At 43.5% G+C, this 21,183-nt stretch overlaps 4 protein-coding genes across 7 annotated transcripts in view; 2 read left to right on the forward strand and 2 right to left on the reverse strand.

Moving 5' to 3' along the window:
• The window catches only part of LOC108156097 (protein doublesex), a 50,266-nt gene extending 44,655 nt beyond the window's left edge, over window positions 1–5,611 (forward strand). For both annotated transcript variants that reach the window (XM_017287386.2, XM_033388486.1), the window contains exon 5: window positions 4,792–5,611. The gene's annotated coding sequence lies outside the window, so the exon portion shown is untranslated. The remainder of the gene's footprint in view (window positions 1–4,791) is intronic.
• A 97-nt stretch (window positions 5,612–5,708) lies between these two features.
• Window positions 5,709–9,718, reverse strand: LOC108156096 (transcription termination factor 2). The gene is made up of 5 exons (XM_017287385.2): window positions 9,580–9,718; window positions 8,356–9,503; window positions 7,813–8,131; window positions 6,894–7,750; window positions 5,709–6,825 (listed from the first exon to the last, which is right to left on the reverse strand). The coding sequence occupies exons 1-5, from the start codon at window positions 9,647–9,649 to the stop codon at window positions 6,037–6,039; spliced, it is 3,183 nt and encodes a 1,060-aa protein (XP_017142874.1). The 5' UTR covers window positions 9,650–9,718; the 3' UTR covers window positions 5,709–6,036.
• Window positions 9,719–10,204: 486 nt separating this feature from the next.
• Window positions 10,205–14,560, forward strand: LOC108157288 (transcription termination factor 2). 3 transcript variants are annotated; one of them, XM_033389457.1, is made up of 6 exons: window positions 10,205–10,426; window positions 10,532–10,781; window positions 10,831–11,124; window positions 11,192–11,586; window positions 11,645–12,976; window positions 13,042–14,560. In XM_033389457.1, the coding sequence occupies exons 2-6, from the start codon at window positions 10,763–10,765 to the stop codon at window positions 14,041–14,043; spliced, it is 3,042 nt and encodes a 1,013-aa protein (XP_033245348.1). In that variant the 5' UTR covers window positions 10,205–10,426; window positions 10,532–10,762; the 3' UTR covers window positions 14,044–14,560. The 3 variants fall into 3 exon arrangements, with proteins under 3 accessions (XP_033245348.1, XP_033245347.1, XP_033245349.1); XM_033389456.1 differs by lacking the exon at window positions 10,205–10,426 and having other exon boundaries at window positions 10,466–10,781; XM_033389458.1 differs by lacking the exon at window positions 10,205–10,426 and having other exon boundaries at window positions 10,467–10,781; window positions 10,840–11,124.
• Window positions 14,561–15,537: 977 nt separating this feature from the next.
• Window positions 15,538–20,171, reverse strand: LOC108155715 (transketolase-like protein 2). The gene is made up of 3 exons (XM_017286712.2): window positions 19,913–20,171; window positions 15,922–17,520; window positions 15,538–15,856 (listed from the first exon to the last, which is right to left on the reverse strand). The coding sequence occupies exons 1-3, from the start codon at window positions 20,014–20,016 to the stop codon at window positions 15,679–15,681; spliced, it is 1,881 nt and encodes a 626-aa protein (XP_017142201.1). The 5' UTR covers window positions 20,017–20,171; the 3' UTR covers window positions 15,538–15,678.
• Window positions 20,172–21,183: the final 1,012 nt, after the last annotated feature.

The following is a 21,183-nucleotide window of genomic DNA, read 5'->3' on the forward strand; positions in this document are numbered from 1 at the left end:
GCCAGATAGTTAAATGAAAGACATAGAAACCGACAGATATTCGGACAGGCGGACTGAGAGATTGGTGGACATTGGACTTTATAGGGTTTGAATAGCATTCCAGTTTGTGACTTTACTTTAAAAACTCGACAAATATCCTATTTAGGGTTTCGCTAATCGCACACTACAGGAATGGGAAACAAAGTGGTGTACTGTCTTAAAAAAATTCCAGAAGGAACAAAAAACAGGTCTACAAATTCAATGAAAAATTCGTTTAATGACTCCTCCAGAATCTCGAGGGACATTAACCAATTACTTATGTACATTAATTAAATAATTGTTTAATATGAGATTTTTATACTAAGATCAATCAATACAAATGGCAATGCTTATTAAAGTAGAACTCCTATTTTGTCAAGTGTTTTGGTCATGAATTTCAATCATGCAATCATGCAATTTATTATGCAGCTAGGACTCTTTCCCGCTGAGCGACCTTAAATTCAGCCTGAGAGCGAAGGGAACCTTGAATTCGAATAGATTTAGTGACCATGCTTCCATTTTCTCACTTCCAGCTCATTTCGCATGCTGGGCCAGGCGCGTTTCGTTTAATCAAATCAATTTCGCAGCATAGTTTTATGTTTACAATTTAGGTTGGTTGCCTTTCCAGGCCATGTCCTAGCTCCTGGTGCTTTCCGGCGTGTAAGTTTTCTTTCTGCCACGTTGGCTGTTTGCTGTTGCTGCTGTTGTTGTTGTTAGTGCTGGTGTGTTGGCGTTGGCGTTGGCGTGGCTGTTGGTTGCATTTCCGGACTGCGCACGAAAGTATGCAATGGCTTTTTCATCATTTGTCCTGATGACTGTGCAACGTGGGCAACAAAAGCTTCCTCGTCTCGGGCTTCAGATGAAAAACAATTCCTCTTAGATGGCCCGGCCCCGGCCCAGCCCCTAGCAGTGTTCGGGTGCTGACAATTGAAGCCATTTCTTGCCAGGGCATTGTTGCCGCTCTTGCCGCTCTGGCTGCTGCACTTGTAGTTGCTTAATTCAGAAGCAAGTGTTAAATTTCCATGCTGGCTGTCATTTTTGTTGGTCCTAGCTACATGGAGACAGGCGGGACGAGGTTGGGTTTTGTTCCCAGCATTTGAGCAGTTTGTTGCCTTTTGTTTTGCTAAGCGATTTGCTTTAATTAAAAACTCAAGTGGCGCCAGAAGCGAAGAGGTCTTCTCCGGTTGCCCTGTCGGAGATGGAAGTGGAGGGGTCTCAAGTTCGGAGGCAGCCACAGATATCATAATGCTGCCGATGCCCTGGCGAGGCGAATGGGCATCAGAAATTTCGCTTCACACATTTTACGATGCTCCCCGTCAGACCGCGAAGACGACACTTCAGAATGCATATTTCAATGTTTTGGTCTCGTCAATGGTAATAAAACATTCGCATTGCAGAAATATGAAAGAGGGAGAACTGGCATCTAAATCTTGTCTAGAAATCGCCCTGCGTTCTCGGCCCTTCGATTGTTTCGCGCGCCCTTGCGGCACATTAAAAACCTCAGCTCGCGTCGACTCATCTCTCACTGCACTCCTGTGGCACTGCACTCGCATCAAAGAGACGCAACGCTGTGTTCGGTTTTTATGGGTCTGGATCATAAAACCGAAACTGAATCGCACGATAGCTGCGTGGAAATATTTTTTCTCTATGCTCGCAGTCGTATGTTGGCAAGTATTTGTGCCTTCTCCTAAGCCTAGAACTCACTTTGGGCTGTAATTAAATTTTCCTTTTGAGAGGGCGAGGCTACAAAGTCGAAGAGTGAGATCTCGTAAAACTATCACAAAGTTCATTTAACTCTGTGACGAATGGGGCAGAGACATGGCCGGGGATCTGCCAAATCAAACTTATTAAAAAGAAGTAGGAAAAAGGAAAAAGCAAACATCAAGAACAACAAACAATTATTCGTGGCAAAACTCGAACCCATAAAAGCGGGCAAATAATGCCGAAAACTTTTACGAGCCTTGGGGAGATCCTGCCAGAAGCACTTCCTGAAAGCATATCATTCGCGGAGAGACAAATACCCGTGCCATACACGTAGAAGGGAACCCTGGAAGGAGAAAATATCCTTTCAAATGGCACTTCAACTCCATGCTAGCTCGCCTTGCCTTTGTTGCCATGGCCAAAATGGCAATAAATGCATAAGTTTCCATTTTACGATATTGTGTTTCCATTTTCTGCCACGTATTTCCTTAGACAGTTCTCCGCACCTTTGCCGTTCTGCGTAAGTACAGGAAAATGTGCAACGAAGTCAGGGAAACTCCAACCCAAGTTGGCTTAGTTCTTGCTTTAATTTTACTTTTGAAATCATTTTTCCATGTATACATTCTATAAAATGACTGATGTTTTGGCACATCAAAAGTGTCCGACAGACATGAAAATGCATATATTGAAATGTATGCATGTCATGTGGAAGACAACATCAAAGTGTCCCAGAAATCAAATTGTTTTGCACCGTTCGGCGCTTAGAACTTTACATTAGAAACTCCAATGTGTGTGTGTGTGTGTTTTTTTTAAAATTATAATACTTATAATATTTACAACCGTTAAAAAGATAAGTTCAGAGTTAGTTATCAGAGAAAAAACTCTAAAAACTATCTAAAATATCAATTCAAATTCAGATCTGGATTTTTAAAGGACAGTTTTATGGAAAGATATCATATATGTATGCATACATAACTGCACACATCCTGCATCTATCCTTACTTTGTCTACCTTTCAATAAAAAGTACTCAATGTGTCGGAAATCTGACAAAATATCTACTAACAAAAAATGTAGTAAATAAATATTGCATATATTGCATTTCCATAAAAATAAAAATGTTGAATCCCCGTGAGTACGAGTGCTATCGTTTATCTCTAGCTCCCATATCACATATCTCGCAAAGAAATGAATATTCCAAATTCTTTGGCCCTCCACTGTCAGATATACATACGTTTGCACATTTTAAGGCCTAATAAAGATTGTGATCGTTTCTGGCAACTTTCAAGATCATCAAATGCTTCAAACGGCCGACTTCCGGCTCACTTCCATAAGCAGCAACTTTGTAGTCTTCACTCTGATCTCGGCTCTCCAACGTTTATGCAAACAACGGCATTTAAAGAACATTATGTATATGAATGTATGGACAATATACTGTGAAAATGATTGTTACCATACAATTTCCGCTGATTTCTAATTTCCGCTGACTTGTCATTAAAAAGCAAATCGCTTCATTTTGATGCTCTACAGTCATTGTCCCCATGCCTATCCCCGTCCCGGGCGTCGGCCGATTGTGGGTCTGGCATTGGTACTGTGTAGGTGGAGGCGAAGGCAGCCATAATAAATGCAATGCTTGCCATAAAAAAACACAACAAAATAAAGGAATAAGAACAAAAATGTTATAGTTTTCTGGGAGCGAGTTCGAGTTCGAGGTTTCGGTTTCAGCTTACGCTGCTCGCTTTCGCCCTTCTCTTGGCTCCGAATGTGGTTCTTGCTTCCCTTCTTCCCCATTTACACTGCTCCTTGGACACTCTCCGGCACGGCACAATCGGTTCAATTCCAGCCGTTCGTAGTAGTGCATTCATGGCTTTTTTGGTGTTCGCTCGTGTTTATTGTTCCTCGTCGTCTTTCGTGTGCCTTGCGTGCACAGTTTATGGGGCCCTGCTACGCTTCCTCTTCTTCTTGGTTTTTAGTGGACACGCATTATTAAAAAATAAACAATAATGTATGATGTATACAAAAACGAATCCGAATCCGAAACCGAAACCGAAACTAACCGAACCAAACCGAGCCGTACTCAACGCAGAGCCGCATCATTTTCAGCTACTCCTTTTTCGGTGGAAATTTTTTCGTGGCCATCGTAAAAAGTTGACGCGAGCAGAAAACAGAAACGCAGACACGAACAAAAAAAGCATACAGTAGAATGGTAGCTCCAGGGAAATAGAGAATAGTGGGTACTCTTCGAAAAGAGCTCGATCGTTGGCTTCATTAATGCTGATAAGCGAAGAACATTGTTCACATTCTATTCATTAGCACATATAGTGCTACACTATAAGAAGTAAGTATACTTGCAATTCAGCAAGGGGAAGCATGGCATGGAATTTATGATACGTTCGAAATTGAAGTGCGTGGGCTCGAAAGTACTCAAGAGTTGTAGGGTAGGATCAGAGTGCTTTTCAATGTTCGCTTGAGCGCAAATTAGTTTGTCTGCGACAATTAGAAATCAGGCAAAACGAATCGAAAAGTCAGAATCAGGGTCTGCTGCATTATCTTAAAAGGCGTCGTAAAAATCACATTTCGCATTATAAATCCCAAACTCTCGGGCCGAGACCCAGCTGCTCCCCATATTGTGCGGACTGACTGGCCATACCAGCCACTCGAACTCTTCGTGGGCAACTGCTGCTATAAAATTGTCTTTTACGAGCACCGAAGCAGCGCTTATCCTTCTGCGTCCGAGGATGCGCTTACCTCTGGGCCGCAGGTAAGCAGGCCCAAGACTGTAGTGGTTGATGTTGACGTCGATTTCGCCATTCGACCGTCGCCGTTGTCTTTGACTGACTAACAGACATTACAATGATTTTAATGGGTTTTATGGCTGAGACATTGCACCCATATGGGCGCGCTGGTATCGTGCCATTAAAAATTGTTTTATGCCGCATTTGCGCTTAAGCATATTGCCAGTGCAATATTGAATCTAACTAATTAACAAGCCACAAGACTACTCCAACGAAGATCGATCAAAGTGCCATTCCAAGCTAATAATTTGATGAATTTCTCCCTTGTTCTTTTCGCAGCGATAATTAATGGTATCAGCCAGCTTGATTGGAGGTCAGATCCCAGGAACGAACACAAATCCCCCAACCCGACTACTGCATGAATGTTATTTGTATGATATCTAACCAACGTATGGCATATTTTAAGTTAAATTAAAAAATAATATAGCACGAACAGTAGGAATAGGCTATCCCAAGAACACGTTTTCAAATTGATCTCAAACCAATCTTAAATAAACAAAAATATCCCTATATATTATGTAAAGAAAGCTTTTCTCGTTGGTGAGTGGTCTGCGAAACTTGAAGATCATCTATTCCTAGTAAATCAAAACTCGTTATTCATATGTAATATATATACATATACATATATGTTTCATTTAACAATGAAAACTTTCTCTGCGAGTAACTGTTCGGAAATCTATCACTGACCTGCACAAATTAAACAAGTTCTTCTAAACTACAGTAGACATAGACATGCGAGTATATAAACGACTTCTAGTCCAAGGCATGAGCACGTCCATTCGGATCCTTCAACACGAACGTGTGCAGCATCTGGTAGTACCGTCATGGGGAATCGCGATCACATTTGTTCTACTCGTATAGTTCTTACATATGATATGAGATTATCAGCTTGAAGTAACCAGATGATAATTATATACATCCAATTATATCCAATTATACATATGTATTTATGCACGAGTATATATGCATACATATATCAGATAAATATATTACACTTTCTAGGGCTGTGCGCTGCCATGTAAAGAGAGCATGCGGTTTAATACTTTGTGAGAACTGATCTAGCAGATCTGAAAATAGTGTAGCGTTGGCTATATAGAAACTTTACTAAACTTAAGACTATTTTTTTCTCTTACGCATTACCGGTTTTTATCCTCTGTACAGTTTTTCAATACAAGAACAAAAAACAACCAAAAATGTTATGCTAATCAAATTGTAGTTGAATTTGTTTGTATTCGCTTAAGCAGACAAAGCTATTAAGGAAGATTAAGATTATATAAAGTAAGGAAATTAAACATTAATAATGCATACATTTCAATTTAAACGGAACTCTTTGTAAAACACTAAACAATTCAAATGGTATCGTAGCTAATTTAAATACAAGTGCTTCAAAACAAAGAAATACAAAATAAAATAAAAACAACTTCGAAATAACTAAAATAAACATTTTTCTGTAAATAAAATGAACTCTGGTTTTTGTGCTTGCTTTTTGTGTGTACATAAATCTAAAGCGAATCGGCGGCCGTCTCAAATTCCAAACAGACCCTTGAGGTCATCAATGGTTAGTTTTGAGCTAACTCCGGAGCCTGTTAGGACGCCATTGGCCAGTTCCAACTTATGTTGCTGCAACGCCAAAATGCGCTGCTCGACTGTATCCAAGCACACGAACTTATATATCATTACATCTTTTTTTTGCCCCACGCGATAGATGCGGTCTTGGGCCTGGGCTTCCAGCTGCGGATTCCAGTGGAGGTCAAGCAGCAACAAATGATTAGCACCAACCAGATTTAAGCCAACACCGCCAGCAGTAAGTGAGAGCAACAAAATGCGCTTCTGATTGTGCTGATCATTAAATTGGTTGACAATTTCTTGTCGATTCTTCACTGGAATGGAGCCATTCAGCGAAAGGGTGGACAGCTTATCATTCTCCAAATGATTGCGCAGTATTTCCAGCACCGATGTCCATTGCGAAACTATAATGGCTTTATCGTTGTTGTCCTTCAGAATCGAAGACTTCAGTATTTCCATCACCTTTAGCATTTTTGTGGATGGGCGCTTCATGTTAAAAACGGGATTGCTGCGCTTCAGCACATTTTTGGAAGCCTTGGCAATGCGAGCTTCATCCCCATGTAGCGGCGGTCCATCGTCATCTTCAGTCACTCCGCGGCTGCTTCCACTGTCACGGCTGGACCGACGCGGAGAAGTGGAGGTGTCTGTAATAGCCAACTTATTGAGCTGCGCCAATAAGTCAATCTCCGGGGATTCTCCGTCGCTGCCGTCAGCGTCCATACTCTTCGCCTCCTCTCCCTCTAGCATCTGAAAGTAAGTAATTCATTGAGTCCCATTGAGAACTGAACTGCTTTAGTCCCGAATCATTCACTTACCGAATCAATCAGACCTGGATGACAGCATATCTGCCTCAGACGCAACAGCAGGACCAATATTTCATGGGACTTGACCTCTTTTTTATTGCCTGCCATTTTCGCGAACTTCTCGTGCAATTTATAATAGGCGCCATTAGGGTCCTTGATTTGATTGTATGTGGGCTTGTTGGCATCAGATATAAAGTTCGAGTCCGAATCTTTCTCGGCACGCTGAAACAGGAATTGTGCAAACAATGTCCTTGAATATGTCATGACCGTCTGGTACACATTCATCTCGTCTTTGTCGAGGGAAATCTCAATCATACGCAAGTCCTTGCCGGGCAAGCTGTTCAATTTTCCTTCCTGCTGCAGCTGTGCCTTAGTGCGCCTAAGCATGATGGACTTCATTAGCAAATTGAGTCGGTTCTGCCCGCCAGCACTTTTGTTATCGATCCACTTCTTCCACGTGTTCAGATCGTCGAATGGTGAACAGCGCAGGAACTTCAAAAGCGCATATATATCTAGTTCCTTGTTTTGTATGGGTGTGCCAGTCAGAGCCCAGCGGAACTTGCCGCGCAGATCGCTTACTGCGATTGACGTCAGCGCCTTGTGGTTGCGCACAACATGGGCCTCATCCAGTATGATGCGACGCCACTTGACACCAAACAAGGCACTCGACTCCTTATGCTCTCTTCCCACGATGTTGTAAGTAGTTACAACGATGTCGTATGTGCGCAGATGTTTGGCCTTCGTCTCGCGATTGTTGCCATGATGCACGCACACGGTCAGGCGATGGCGGTTGACCTTGGACTCCACCTCTGCCTCCCACTGGCGCAGCAAGCTGGCCGGGCACACGACTAAGGTGCCTCCACGATGAGCTACAACGAAAACAATCGGCCAGTTTAGGGGACTGACATTGGAAACACATTATGCGACCTACTGTCTTTGCGGCCCTTAGAGTTCCATCCACCAGTGCTTTTCCGCTTTGTATCGTTCTCTTCGTCGCTGTCGCTGTCCACATGGCGCCCATCTCTGCTCTCCTGACGATTTTTGCAGGCGAGAACGGATGAAATCATTGTCAGAGTCTTGCCTAAGCCCATATCGTCGGCCAAGATGCCGCCACGGGGAGTCTGATTCTCACGCCAAGACATCCACGCCAGGGCATGCTTCTGATGATCCATTAAAGTTATCTTCAGCCCCTCTGGATCGTCGGCCAGAACGTCCTCTGCTGGGCAGCCCTTCAGCGACCCATGGAGATCCTATAAAGACGAAATATTAGTCAGACTGCTTGACAACGGGAGACTCGGTTACTCGCGGCACAAATTCAGGTATTGAATTCATAATCTTGGAATGCCCTTAAACAGGCGCCGCACAGTAACTCGTGCCCAGCAACCCCCAAATTTTATCATTCTCAGATATCCGTTCTGAGTCATCATCAAGGAAAATCTTATTTCAAAGCACTAAAGTTATTCCACCTACGTACCTTTAGAGATTCCAGCGTTAAGGCCTTCTGCGTGTTAAACGTGGCCATTCCCTGCGCGCCAGTGTACTTGGGCTGAATCGAGTTGACCGCTGCCGAAAGGTCTTCCCAGTCGGTTGTATCGTTGTCAGACTTGCGGTGAGCCTTCATCGCCGTAGTCGCCTTGATTGCTGGGACACTCCTCTGCTCTACTTTAAGGCTACTAATAAGTTTTGTTTTTAACTCAATTTCCCGACCCAAGGCATCGATGCGCTTCCTGATTTGGCTTCCCTTGTCAGGTAGCTTTTTGGCTACTATCTCATAAAGCTTTTCGGCGTCATTCTTTTGGGCGCGCATCTCCATCAGCTTGCTCATCTCCTCCTGATGGTACTCCTGAGTTACAACCTTCTGAGCTTCACTCTTGATCAAAGAACGGCGGGGAGCAATCGGTGAGGTGCTCTGTTTGAAGGCCCGTTGTATGGTAGGCTGCATGAGGCTCTTGGTGGAATTAACGACAGGTGCTCTGGCGTTACTGCGGGGCGAATAGGATCGGCTTGCGAGGGGTGGAGCAGATATGTTTTCCTTGTTGAAGCTACTTTCATCATCCGTACTTGATATTTCAATGGGAGACTCCTTGTTGCTCAGTTCGAGGACATCGCTACTACTCGAATTGTCGAGTGACACTTCAAGCATGTTGGCTGTAGATACTGTTGAGTGTAAAGTCTCCTCGATGTTTCCCATAAACTGCGTGCTGTAGCGGGGCGAAAGACCTCCGCCATCGCCATCGCCACCGCCATCGATAGATTGTCGGTTGCGCGCAGCAGCTGCTTCTTTTCGCTCAACATCTTCATTGTAGGTCTCTTCAGCTGTACCTGCTGACGCCTCTTCGTCGCTGTAGTCAATCTCACTTGAGTCATCGCTCAGATCCTGTGGGCGTACACCTGTAATGCTCATGCGCGTGCTCGGAGACAAGGCCCGCGAGTCCAGCTCATCTTCCTCTTCGCTGTCGGAAGCGATCACTAAAGGACGACGTCTCTGCTTCGGCTTAGCTTTGGAAGGACGCACGCTTTCATCTTCCGACTCGGTTTCGTCAATAATTACGCCGGAATTACTATCAGGGTTGATCCCGCGACCGCTGTGGCGAGAAGAGCGCAACGAGAGGCTTGATCGCACTACAGCGCGAGTCGAGGGGAATGAAGGCACATTGTTGTTAACATTGATTCAAATAAGATATAGCTATAAAAATACCTGAAACAGAGCTGCTGATCACTTCATCGTCTTCATCATTAGTGTAATATTCACCACTGTCACTGGACATTTTAGATTTAAAAAATTTATTTACCCACGATGTGAGGCTTGCAAATTCAATTTAATTAAAGCCTTGCCACCAGTGTGACCGCGGATCTATCGTTAAAATATACCATAAATATACTGACGAATTCAAGCTCTATTATACATATTCCTCGTTTTTGATATTCCGTGCAATATAACTAACTTAATAGAACCCTCAAAATTTTATCCGATTAGTGAATGAATTTTCTACTTAACTGGTTTAATTTTAACACTTGCTTTTATTGGATTTCTATATAACGTTGAAAATTAAAGATGACATTTACAAAAAATACCATTATATACCGATATACCGAAAATATACCGTCGATTTAATTTTGATCTAAAAATACCGAAGAGTATTAAAAATACCGTAAACGGTCACTCTGCTTGCCACCAGACACAATGCTGCCCACCTGTTTTCAGTAATAAAAAAATACTTAACATAAAAAGAATTTTAAAGCAAAACAAACTCCTCTTGCAAAAACATATCAATATTTTGATGTTAAGTTGATTATTTATTTTCCTCGATTTGGTTTCCAAAAATCCCTAATTTGCACAATTATATATCGATTGACGAAAAACATTAATCTATTATATCTCAAGAAACCGTATTTCCGTGCATCACTGATTCCACTGGATTACAATCATATCCGTGTCACTCATTCAAACCATTTCTCTTTGGCGCTCATCTTTTGTTCTCAGTAATGACAATGTACCTTGGAATAAAATCGGCTTGTTGACTTCAAGCTATGTTAGGAAAAAGGTTTGCATTTTCACTACCGTTTTTCCCAATGTCCATATTGTTAAATCTGTAACAGCTATATTTATTGAGTAAAAAGCTAATAAAAAGTTTAATAAACATTTGCAGGTACGTGCGTATAGTATAGCTTTCGTGGTTTGTAGTGATCTATGGTGCAAGGTGCAACAGACGCAGAATCCATCGCGTCGCAAAAGACGCTTCCCACGGCCGTCCTAAACCACTAATTCCACAAAAAGAAAACCAACAAGAACTTAGTTGGGAGGGCGGGAGATTTGATTTATCCGGTTCTTTGTATGTTCCAATAGGAGCAGGTGTAAAACGGATTGGATTTTCGATGCAATGCCACCCAAACGTGGAAGTAAGTGATTTAACTAAATAAATTTATATTTAATTTTCTTAACCTTAAGTTGTACAAGTCTCTCAAGCGACTCACAGTGGATCCATATATAAACGCCAGTCATACTCCCAAAGTTCCATGCACAAAGACAAGGAAAATAAGCAACAAAATGTAAAATCTCCCGCATACAACTGGGACATAGCCGGTTCCTCCGATGAAGATGAAAATCATCATCAATCGGGCGGCGTGTTTTCGTTGTCGCCATGCTTCGACGCAGTTGAGAATTATGATGAAATAGAAAATCAGCCGGTGCCCTCGTTCGATGAATTGGAGTCGGAGGATACGAAATTTGATTTTAGTAGTGGTAAGTAATGAATTACAAATATTATTCACCTCTTAGTGCGATGCAACCAATTTGAATAACCTTTCAGAGTATGCCAATGATGCAGATGTCATATTGGAGGTCAGTAGTGCGGAATATGAAAAGACCAAGTCCAAATTTGACGAGCTTGTAAAGAAGGTGCTTGCTTTGGAGCAGCGTAAGCGGGAGCTTGAAGAGGCGTCTAAAACAGGAGCACCTAATAGTGAGGAGCTTGAGAATATTAAAGCGCAATTGCAGAGGAGCAACGATCGTTTGATTGCAAATGGCGATGTTCTAGACACTTTGCGAGTAAGTGAGGAGCAGACCGATAATTCCGAGCCACAAGAGAACGTGAAGCCGCAATGGGCCAATCTGTTTTCGGGTCTGAATCGCCATCGGAACAAGACTGGCGCTACTCCCGCTCAATTCTATCAGCATAAGGAGAACATTATTTCCAGCCTAAAGGTGAAACAATAATCAACTGATTTCTCGCCGTATATGACTGTATTTTTGTATATCACAGACCATCTACGAGCCAAAAGAGCCCACACCCACTGACGATCAGTTTGCAGAGCAGTCTCCACTCCTGCTTGTGGACTTACTTAAGCATCAGAAGCGCGGTTTGAAATGGATGCAGTTCCGGGAACGTCAGGAAATTTGCGGTGGAATACTGGCAGACGACATGGGGCTGGGAAAGACGCTTAGTATGATTTCCCTAATCTTGGCCTCTCTGGAGACAAAGAAGCTCAAGAAAGATAAAAAGCAGAAAGCTTTAGTAGCCAAATGGAGTAAAGAACATCAACGGATGCCGGTTAAAAAAATGCCCAAATTTCGCATTTTTGATGATGAGGACTATGACGACCAGGAAGACCAGGCACAGGAAAATAAGTATGAACCACATCCAAACCGGCCGAGTCCGATTGAAGACGCCGAGATATCAGAGTCTGAAATAGAAGACGAAGAAGATGAACGTGGTCCCTGCCCGTCCGCGGGCACTTTAGTGGTCTGCCCGCTGAGCGTGATGTACCAGTGGGCCCAGGAAGTGGCTTCTAAAGTGGCCCCAAATACCCTCAAAGTTTTGACCTTTCATGGTCCCAATCGCCATGAAATCAGCTTGGAGGAATTCAGAAGCCACGACATAGTTATAACCTCGTACCATACCGTCGCCTCAGAGGTTGGTAAACTTGGCAATAGTTCCCGCCTGCTGGCCGTCCAGTGGAAGCGCCTAATCCTGGACGAAGCTCACATAATAAGAAACGTTAGGACTAGCTGCTTCAAGTCCGTCTTTCTTCTACGCGCACATTGCCGTTGGGCACTGACAGGGACACCTATCCAGAACAGGGCCATCGATGTCTTTGCGCTGCTGCGTTTCTTAAACGTATCGCACTTCAAGCATCTGAAACAGTGGAAGATGATGCTGAACGGGGGCATCCATGGTCACTTTCGCCTTAGCTTCATTATAAAGCCTTTGATGCTGCGTCGCACCAAGCAGGAGTTGCAGGCGTCCGGGGATATGCCCTTACTGCCTGCCTTGAAAGTCGAGCTGGTATATGTACAACTCTCGGAGCCTGAAATGGCTGTCTACCAGATTTTGTCGGCGATTTCCCAAAGAATCTTTACCCAGTTCTTAATGCAGCGCGAGAAAGGAAACAGCGACTTGAATTACTATTCTGTGCACGTCCAGCAGAAGCCACAATTCATCACAAAGTGTATTGAGGAAAAATATGCAAAAAGTTATGAGCGATTCCTTCGATCGCTTGGGTACAATCCACAAAAAAAGGTGAAGGGAATCGTTATTCTGGTGCTGCTTCTGCGCCTTCGTCAATTTTGCTGCCATCCCTGTCTAATGGTTAAGGTGAGTAGAATATCATATCAGAGGGCTACAAGCTTTTATTTAATTGAACGTGTTTCTTTGCTTAGATGTTTTCGGACATGGATGGCTCCCGGTCCATGGATGATCTGAGATCAGATGTCCGGCAAATCGGAGGTCCGTTGCAGATAGATGCGCTGAATGAGTTAGAAAATTACGTAGCTGGTGATTGCAGCTACGACGTCGAGAACGAAGTCCCGACTGATCCGCTGGCGGATTCTGCTGAAGTGGATACTAAAAATCCAGACCTGAAAGAGAATATCAAGATGGACGACATCGAAACCAGGCTGGAAATAAAAGAGGAAAACATAACGAAGGACGAATCTGAAACCCAAGAAGAAAATAAAGAAGTGAAAATGAACAAAAAAGTGAAATTGGAAAATATTAAAAAGGAAGAACCCCAGAACACAGAAGAAACTAAAAAGGAAAATATTAAGAAGGGGGAAAATGTTCTCAGCGACTTGGCCGGAGCCATGGAACTTCTAAATATTAACAATCCTATTTTTAATACGAGTCAGCCGTCGACAAAACTGAAAATCGTTATTCAGAAACTACAGTCAATACTCGAAGGAACGACAGACAAGGTAATCGTCGTATCCCAATGGACCTCTTTTCTAGATATCATTAGGGAGTATTTGAATGAACATGACTGGCAGACGCTTGACTTTAATGGCAAGATGGATGCCACGGAGCGCGAAGTGGTCCTCAAAGATTTCAACGTAGTCCAAAAAGGTAAGCGGATTCTACTGCTCTCTCTTACCTCTGGTGGGGTTGGTCTCAATCTCAATGTGGCCAACCACTTGCTGCTGGTGGACTTGCACTGGAACCCACAACTGGAGCGACAGGCGCAGGATCGCATCTACCGCTACGGCCAGCAAAAGCCCACCTTTATTTACCGCTTCATGTGCCAGGACACCGTGGAGCAGCGTATCAAGGCATTGCAGGACTACAAGTTGGAGATTGCCAATGTCGTGCTCCAGCCAGACCAAAGCGCATCGTCTGCGGGTGGAGGTCTGAACATGGAGGACTTGAAGAAGCTATTTCTAATGTGAGCTATGCCCATACCGTGACTTCTCGGCTAGAAAAGCAAAGAATTGTTTTAATATTAGCATTCCATTAACATTCCATTTTATATTTCTAAGAAACGACCACAGGCTTTATTAAACACTACCTCATACGTATGTATAATTAATATCGTACAGTCTGTTCTGTACGTGTTCGAATCTTAATTTAATTTGAAAACCACATATCTATTATAATCATATTAATAGTAAAACATATTAGTTGTATGTATAATTAATATCGTACAGTCTGTTCTGTACGTGTTCGAATCTTAATTTAATTTGAAAACCACATATCTATTATAATCATATTAATAGTAAAACATATTAGTTGCTTCTTTTTGGTTACCATCGAAAGGAACAGGAAAAGAGTAGGAATATATTGTTGAAGCCAAATATTTTATTTGTTTATCTTTGTTCATAAGAAGTTCAACATTTCTCTTCTTTATAAATACATACATGTATTCCACATAGTACACAGTCTGTTGTGTATGTGGTCAAACGTAAATTTGATTTGAAAACCAAATATATATCTGTTATAATCATTAAAAGTCAGTCTAGACTTCGTCAAGTAGAGACGCGCCAGCAGCAAAGCAACAGCAAACGCAAATCTAACAACAAAATCCACACATAAAAACATTCAAGTGCACAAAGCAAATTCCAAACGAGGGGGAACGTTGGGAGTTGCTGCGGAGACCGTAACTCTACATTTATACCCGATACTTAGTCAGTATACTCTCCTCCGGCAGACGCCGCTAATATTAAACGACACGACAAAGACTGCGTGCGAGAGAGACAGAAAATCAGTCAGAGCGTGACGTCGGACGCTGCGTAGCCACTGCAAATTGATTTGTTCCTTTTGGCTATACAAATGATCCGATCTGATCCAGATTCAGCAGCCGGATAGATATGGTCATTATCTATGATTGTGCGTTTTTAGTTTTCTCGAATCTGCAATATTGTGGATGCAACAGATTTTCGTCCTTTGTGGGGGCGGAAGGGGGTGGGGTGAAATTCTGAGATATACGTTTTATAATGAGATCTAACAGGAGTGCGGATTCGCAGACTCTGCATCCAAGATGAACACCAAATTTCCCCTCATTTACACCCCAAACCACAACTTTACCGACATTGCACACTTCCTAAAAAAAAGTCCTCCAATCTAAACAAACCGACCTCCTCACAAACACCTCTACATGGTACCAACAAATTAGCAGCCTCGCTACCAACAACACCCCCCCAAAAAACAATATCCTTAATAGAAGGCACCAGGTCATAATTAATAGACTGAGACTGGGCAACACCAAGCTGACCAACGCCCACTACATTGACAAAACATTGCCCAATACATGCCCATTGTGCCGCAACGCGAACATAGACTTACGACACATACTATACACCTGCTCCTGGGAAAAAAGAGAATGGGCGATGTGGGAATTACGTAAAAAGAAAAATTGAAGACACGTACATCCCTCTACTTTTGAATACTTTGTATCAAAACGAATTTATTTCTGATATTATAATTGGAATTAGTAAGCAGATGTGTGGGGGAATGATGTCTGGGTATTTTCCTGCAGGTGGAATTGGAATTCAGCTGAAGGCTCTTGGGGAGTAGGCGGTGGTTCCTCACTTCTTCAAGATGGCATTGACGGCAAGGACAACGTTGCGGGCTGAAATGCCAAACATGTCGATGAGAACCGCTGGCGGACCCGAGCGTGGTACAGTTGGCACAAACAGATGCTTCACCACAAAGTTCCGCTGCTCGGCCAAAGCACTGAGCACAGCCTCGCCCAAGCCTCCTTGCCTGCGAGAAAATCATATTCGTATTATCAAGATAAGTTCTCCGCGGATGGGATGGCGTGTACTTACTGGTAGTGGTCCTCAACGACAACCACACGGCCCCCGCACTGCTTGCCATGCTCCACAATTAGATCCACGTCCAGAGGTTTTACGGTGAACGGATCAATTACACGGACTGTGATGCACTCTTTTTCCAGCTGGTCGGCGGCGGCCAGGCACTCGTACAAAGTGATGCCAGCTCCGATCAAGAGCACCTCATCGGAGGGCTTCTGGCGAACCACCTTTCCGCGTCCAATGGTGAAGGGCTCGTCGTTGTTGTAGATCACACAAGTGTTGGGACGCGAGGTGCGGATAAAGCAGACGCCCTTGGTGTTGGCTGCCAGCTCGACGGCACGCTCGGTACTGACAGCGTCGGAAGGATAGAAGATCGTGCTGCCAGGAATAGTGCGGAACATAGCGATGTCCTCGAGCCCCATTTGAGAGGGGCCATCCTCCCCGATGCTGCAGCCACAATGGGACCCTACAAAGTTTACATTTGTCTGCGAGATGGCGCCCATGCGGATCTGGTCAAAGGCGCGAGTGAAGAACGTGGCGAAGGTGGAAACAAACGCCACGGTGCGACGACGGCAGGCAGCCCCGATGGCAACCCCCACCAGATTCTGTTCGGCAATAAAGCACTCGATGTGACGTTCCGGGAACGCGTTCTTTAGCTTGTCGGAAAAGGTCGAGTTCTTAGTGTCGCCGTCCAGAGCAATCACACGGTCATTGTCAGCTGCGATCTTGGCCAAAGCTGTGCCATAGGCTAGGCGCGTGGCTACCGAGTCACCAAGCTTGTAGTTGGGTGGAGCACAGAGCTTTACGTTGTTGATGTCTACCTCGGGTGCCAGGCCGGTCTTGCCCACTTTCTTCGGCGCAAGTTTGACGTTGGGATTGACCATCAGGCCCTGCAAATGCTTGATCACCTTATCAGCCTGGTCACCCAGGGGCTTGCCGTGCCAGTTATCGAGGTCCTCAATATTGGGGAAGTCCTTGCCCTTAAACGTTTTTGCAATAATGGCTGTTGGCTTGCTCTTAGTGTTGGCCGCACAGTGGAAGGCTTTGCAGAGCTCGTCGATGTCGTGGCCATCCACAACCAGCGCATTGAAGCCAAAGGACTCGAGCCTGTCTCTGTACACCTCCATGTTGTGCTGCAGCGAGGTGGCCTCAGACTGTCCCAGCCTGTTAACATCGAAGATCACGCACAGGTTGTCTAGATTGTAGTATCCGGCAAAGTGCAGCGACTCCCACACTGATCCCTCAGCGGATTCGCCGTCCCCCACAATCACGTAAGTGCGATAATCGGCCTTGTCAAAGTTCTTGCCCACATAGGCCATGCCGGCGCCAACGGCCACGCCCTGGCCCAGAGATCCGGTTCCCACATCAATGAAGTTGAGGCGAGGTGTGGGATGACCCTCCAGATCGCTGTCGATCTTGCGCAGGTTCTTCAGGTCCTCCACGGAGAACAGGCCAGTCTCGGCCCAGGCAGCGTATAGAATAGGGGCAGCATGTCCCTTGGACAATATCAGGCGATCGCTGGATGGATCCCGGGGATGCTTAACGTTCAAGCGCAGCTGCTGGAAGAACAGCACCGACATGATCTCGGCCAGCGAGGCGCATGATGTGGGATGTCTGTTGGAAATGAAAGGAAGGGTTTTTTTATATTTTAACTTTAACACAGAAAAGGGCTATGGTTCTTCAATGAAGAATTTCAGATGACAGAACAAAGGAGGGGGAACGTTGTGGGTTGCTGCTGCGACCGCAACTTTACATTTATACCCGATACTTAGTCAAACATTGAACGACAAAGAGTACGAGCGAGAGAGACCGACAATCAGTCAGAACGTGTCGTCGGGCACTGCGTAGCCACTGCAATTTGATTTGTTCCTTTTGGTTATATTTTTTTATTTTTTTAAAATTTGTTTTTTGACTTTTCGGATTCATTAGATGGCATCGCCGGTATGGGCTGAAGGGTGATAATAATGATCCGATCTGATCCAGATTCGGCAATCTGGTCGATATCGTTTTCTATGATTTTGCGCTTTTAATTTTCTCGTATCTTCATAATTGTGGACGCCACAAATTTTTGTCCTCTGTGCAGGCGGAAGGGGGCGGGGCGAAGTTTTGAAATACACTTGTAACAGTGAATGTGGATACCAAATTTGGTTACTCTAGCTTTAAGTCTCTGAGATCTGTGGATGCCACAGATGTTCGTGCTTTGCGGGGGCGGAAGGGGGTAAGGCCAAAATTTTGATATACACTTGTGCAGGTTCGATATAACAGGAGTGTGGATACCAAGTTTGGTTGCTCTAGGGACGGACAGACAGACATGGCTCAATCGACTCGGCTATTGATGCTAATCAAGAATATATATCCTTTATGGGGTCGGAAACGCTTCCTTCTGGACTATATATATAATTTAATGAAATAAGAAATATAATGTATTCCCATACTTATTTTGAGTATCGGGTATAAAAACCATATACATATGTTTGCATGTATATCCAGGAGACATTTACATTTGTTGTGTTTCCATTTGATCTCAACGTCCATGAATCAATCCGACATACAAACCAATATATTTATAGATGAAGATATCGTTGCCAACCATTTTAAGAGGCCAATGAAAGGGCAGCAAAGAAATTGTCTACAAAATGTGCTGCGATTTGGCAAAACTCCAACCCCAACGAGGGGGAACTTTGTGAGTCGCTCCTAAGGTCGAGACTCTACATTTATATCCAATACTCAGTCAGAGTTTGCACATAATGCACGACAAAGAGTGTGTTAGAGAGACAGAAAAATATCTGATCCCAATTCTGCAGGAAGAAATGGGAATTCTCTATGATTCTGCGTTTTTCTCGTATCTTCAAAATTTTCGCCCTTTGTGGGGTGGAAAGGAGCGCGGCAAAGGAGTCTGGATACAAAATTTCGTTGCTCTACTCTTATATTATCTGAGGAGTAAGCGTGAAACAAGACCGACGGACGGACAGACAGATATGGCTCAATCGAGACGTTTCCTTCTGGGCGTTACATACATCCATTTTCCGCACAAATCTAATATACCCCTGTACTCTTCGAGTAACGGGTATAAAAATGCGCAACTTTGCAAGGGGGGCTCGTCTTATCCCCCATGTACATTTATATATGTACATACTTATATATAAATAAACCTTATCTCTAAGACAAACAACTAGTATGATATTCGAGTGAATGTACACAGCTACCACACCGGTTTCACGGACCTTGAACTCCATTGGGGTCTGGTCTGTCATTAGCATAAGCCAATCTCAAAAAACAAAACTCTCAAATTACACGCTGCGATTGGATGTTGCCGCCCGTCCTCTCCAACAACTCCAAGTACTAATGAAGGTGATCCTGTGTGTCGCGTCACTTGGTTCGGCTCATTTTATCAGTGTTCACTGTCTTTCGATCATCATGCGCGAAGCACACCGGTCAGCTGGTCACCTCTACGAGGGTGTAATCGGTCATATCGTAAGTCGTGACGAAGCAGCAAAACTCGGGTTATCTTACCAGCAAAGGTCATATATAGAGCAGATCTTATCTCGCAGAAGACCCCGAAGTGGAAAAATTATGAAGTTGAACTGCCGCGCCGCTGCTTTCAAATGAACATATTTATGAATGTGTGTGTATCTGTGACACCAGAGAATGTTAGGGCGGCCAAACCAATTAAAAATGCCCGAAAGGCAATCGGTGAAAACGGCAGTTTTCAAGGTCGGCAAAGGTCAGTTATAAAAGCTAAGTAATTTCCACAATGGGGTTTATCAGCAAAGCAAGCAGCTCAAACGCACAGACACACACACACAGCAAAGCAGTGCAACAAATTCATAAATTCGTATATCTGGAAACACTAAAGTGACGAAACACGTGGCTTGGAAACTCAAGCCTGTCAGGGGGTCACCTTTGCCGGTGGCGCAACAAGTGCAAGGTGCACAATTTTTGGATTGCAGGCTTACATATGTACACACACAATGCTTGTGAATGGTTTGATTATGCGCACACTTACCCTGATTTGGAGGCCTGAGTGGAGTTGATGGAATGAATGCGAAGCTTTTGAGCCAGGTCTTTCAGGTCCTGAACGGTCTTCGCTTCTGGCTTGTGGTAGGACATATTGCGGATGATTGTTGTTGACGTTTCAAGCACAAAATGCGAAAAATTTGTATTCGTTAAACAACCGCTGAGACTTCTGGCAAATAGACGAAGAGAAGGCTGTCGTGGTGGCGGCGGAGCTGGAGTCAAAAGAACTTGTAGCAGCCGTGGTGGTGCTGGAAAATGTACAAAAAGTTGTGAGATTTGGAGATTTGATTTTTCTTGCAGTGTGACCAGAGATATACGAACTTAACCCACTCAACCCCCTCTATTTAAAAGGGCTAACATTTTGAGCTAATCAGCGGAAAATAATGCTGTTTGTAAACTTTTCTTATTGATTCATCCTTCCTTTTTTTCTATAATCAACATTACCATGACATCTTTCACCTTAACTGCGTTAAAACTCTTCAAGATTCATAATTTTTGGTGGAGAATAATTTGGTCAGCAGTGGGTTAATTGTTCGTAGTCCTTGACTCGAATTCATTCATCAATTTTGATATTCGGTTTAATATTACTAGCCAGATAAAACCCTCAACCCTGAACACATACTTTTATCCGATTGATGAATCTATTTTCTATATGATTGGTTTGTTTTAAATATTCCTTTGTATTTGATGTTGTCTAAAAAAAAAGGTTTTAAAGAAAAAGGCCAAACAAATGAAACCTGAGTGAGTCATCGTTCCTATTGCTCAATTTTGATATTCCGTTGAATAATGCTGGCTAGCTAAGACTCTCAGCTCTGCCCACATAATTGTATGCCTTTGATGAATGAATTTTCCATAAGTTCAGTCTTTTATTGTATTGTGTATTAAACAAGGTTAAAACAAAAAAGTTCAACCAAAAAACAATGTTGGACGTCAATGTTGCTGGTATTTGAAAACATGTTGCTGCATTAGCATGTTTTTAAATGTATTTTCGAAACGATACAATTTTGTTTTAGGATATATCGGTTTAACGGACATTTCTGACGATTGGTTGAAAGTAAAAGTCACAAAATACCAAATCCAATTCCGTTAATGTGCTATATATTTAAACCTGTGGAAAAGGGTACCCCACACATGCTGCAAAATTTCTGTATTTAGGGCGCATCGAACGTTTTCTTTGGATAATAGTTGTTCGACTTATGGAAGTTCATCTGGTCTGATCAGGTGGCTCAAAAGGGGCCTAGATGATTCCACTGGACGGGT

The sequence above is a fragment of the Drosophila miranda genome, chromosome 2 (genome assembly GCF_003369915.1).
Source record: "Drosophila miranda strain MSH22 chromosome 2, D.miranda_PacBio2.1, whole genome shotgun sequence".
NCBI lineage: Eukaryota > Metazoa > Arthropoda > Insecta > Diptera > Drosophilidae > Drosophila > Drosophila miranda.

Excerpts from the sequence above, each read along its gene's own strand:
- LOC108156096 (XM_017287385.2), bottom strand. The coding sequence starts at position 9,649 with ATGTCCAGTGACAGTGGTGAATATTACACTAATGATGAAGACGATGAA. Across the intron at positions 9,504-9,579 it reads GATCAGCAGCTCTGTTTCAG|TGCGATCAAGCCTCTCGTTG; the intron begins GTATTTTTATAG and ends CTCGCGCTGTAG. Across the intron at positions 8,132-8,355 it reads TAACGCTGGAATCTCTAAAG|GATCTCCATGGGTCGCTGAA; the intron begins GTACGTAGGTGG and ends TCGTCTTTATAG.
- LOC108157288 (XM_033389457.1), top strand. Across the intron at positions 11,125-11,191 it reads GAAATTTGATTTTAGTAGTG|AGTATGCCAATGATGCAGAT; the intron begins GTAAGTAATGAA and ends ATAACCTTTCAG. Across the intron at positions 12,977-13,041 it reads ATCCCTGTCTAATGGTTAAG|ATGTTTTCGGACATGGATGG; the intron begins GTGAGTAGAATA and ends TTCTTTGCTTAG.
- LOC108155715 (XM_017286712.2), bottom strand. The coding sequence starts at position 20,016 with ATGTCCTACCACAAGCCAGAAGCGAAGACCGTTCAGGACCTGAAAGAC. Across the intron at positions 17,521-19,912 it reads ACTCAGGCCTCCAAATCAGG|ACATCCCACATCATGCGCCT; the intron begins GTAAGTGTGCGC and ends CATTTCCAACAG. Across the intron at positions 15,857-15,921 it reads GTCGTTGAGGACCACTACCA|GCAAGGAGGCTTGGGCGAGG; the intron begins GTAAGTACACGC and ends ATTTTCTCGCAG.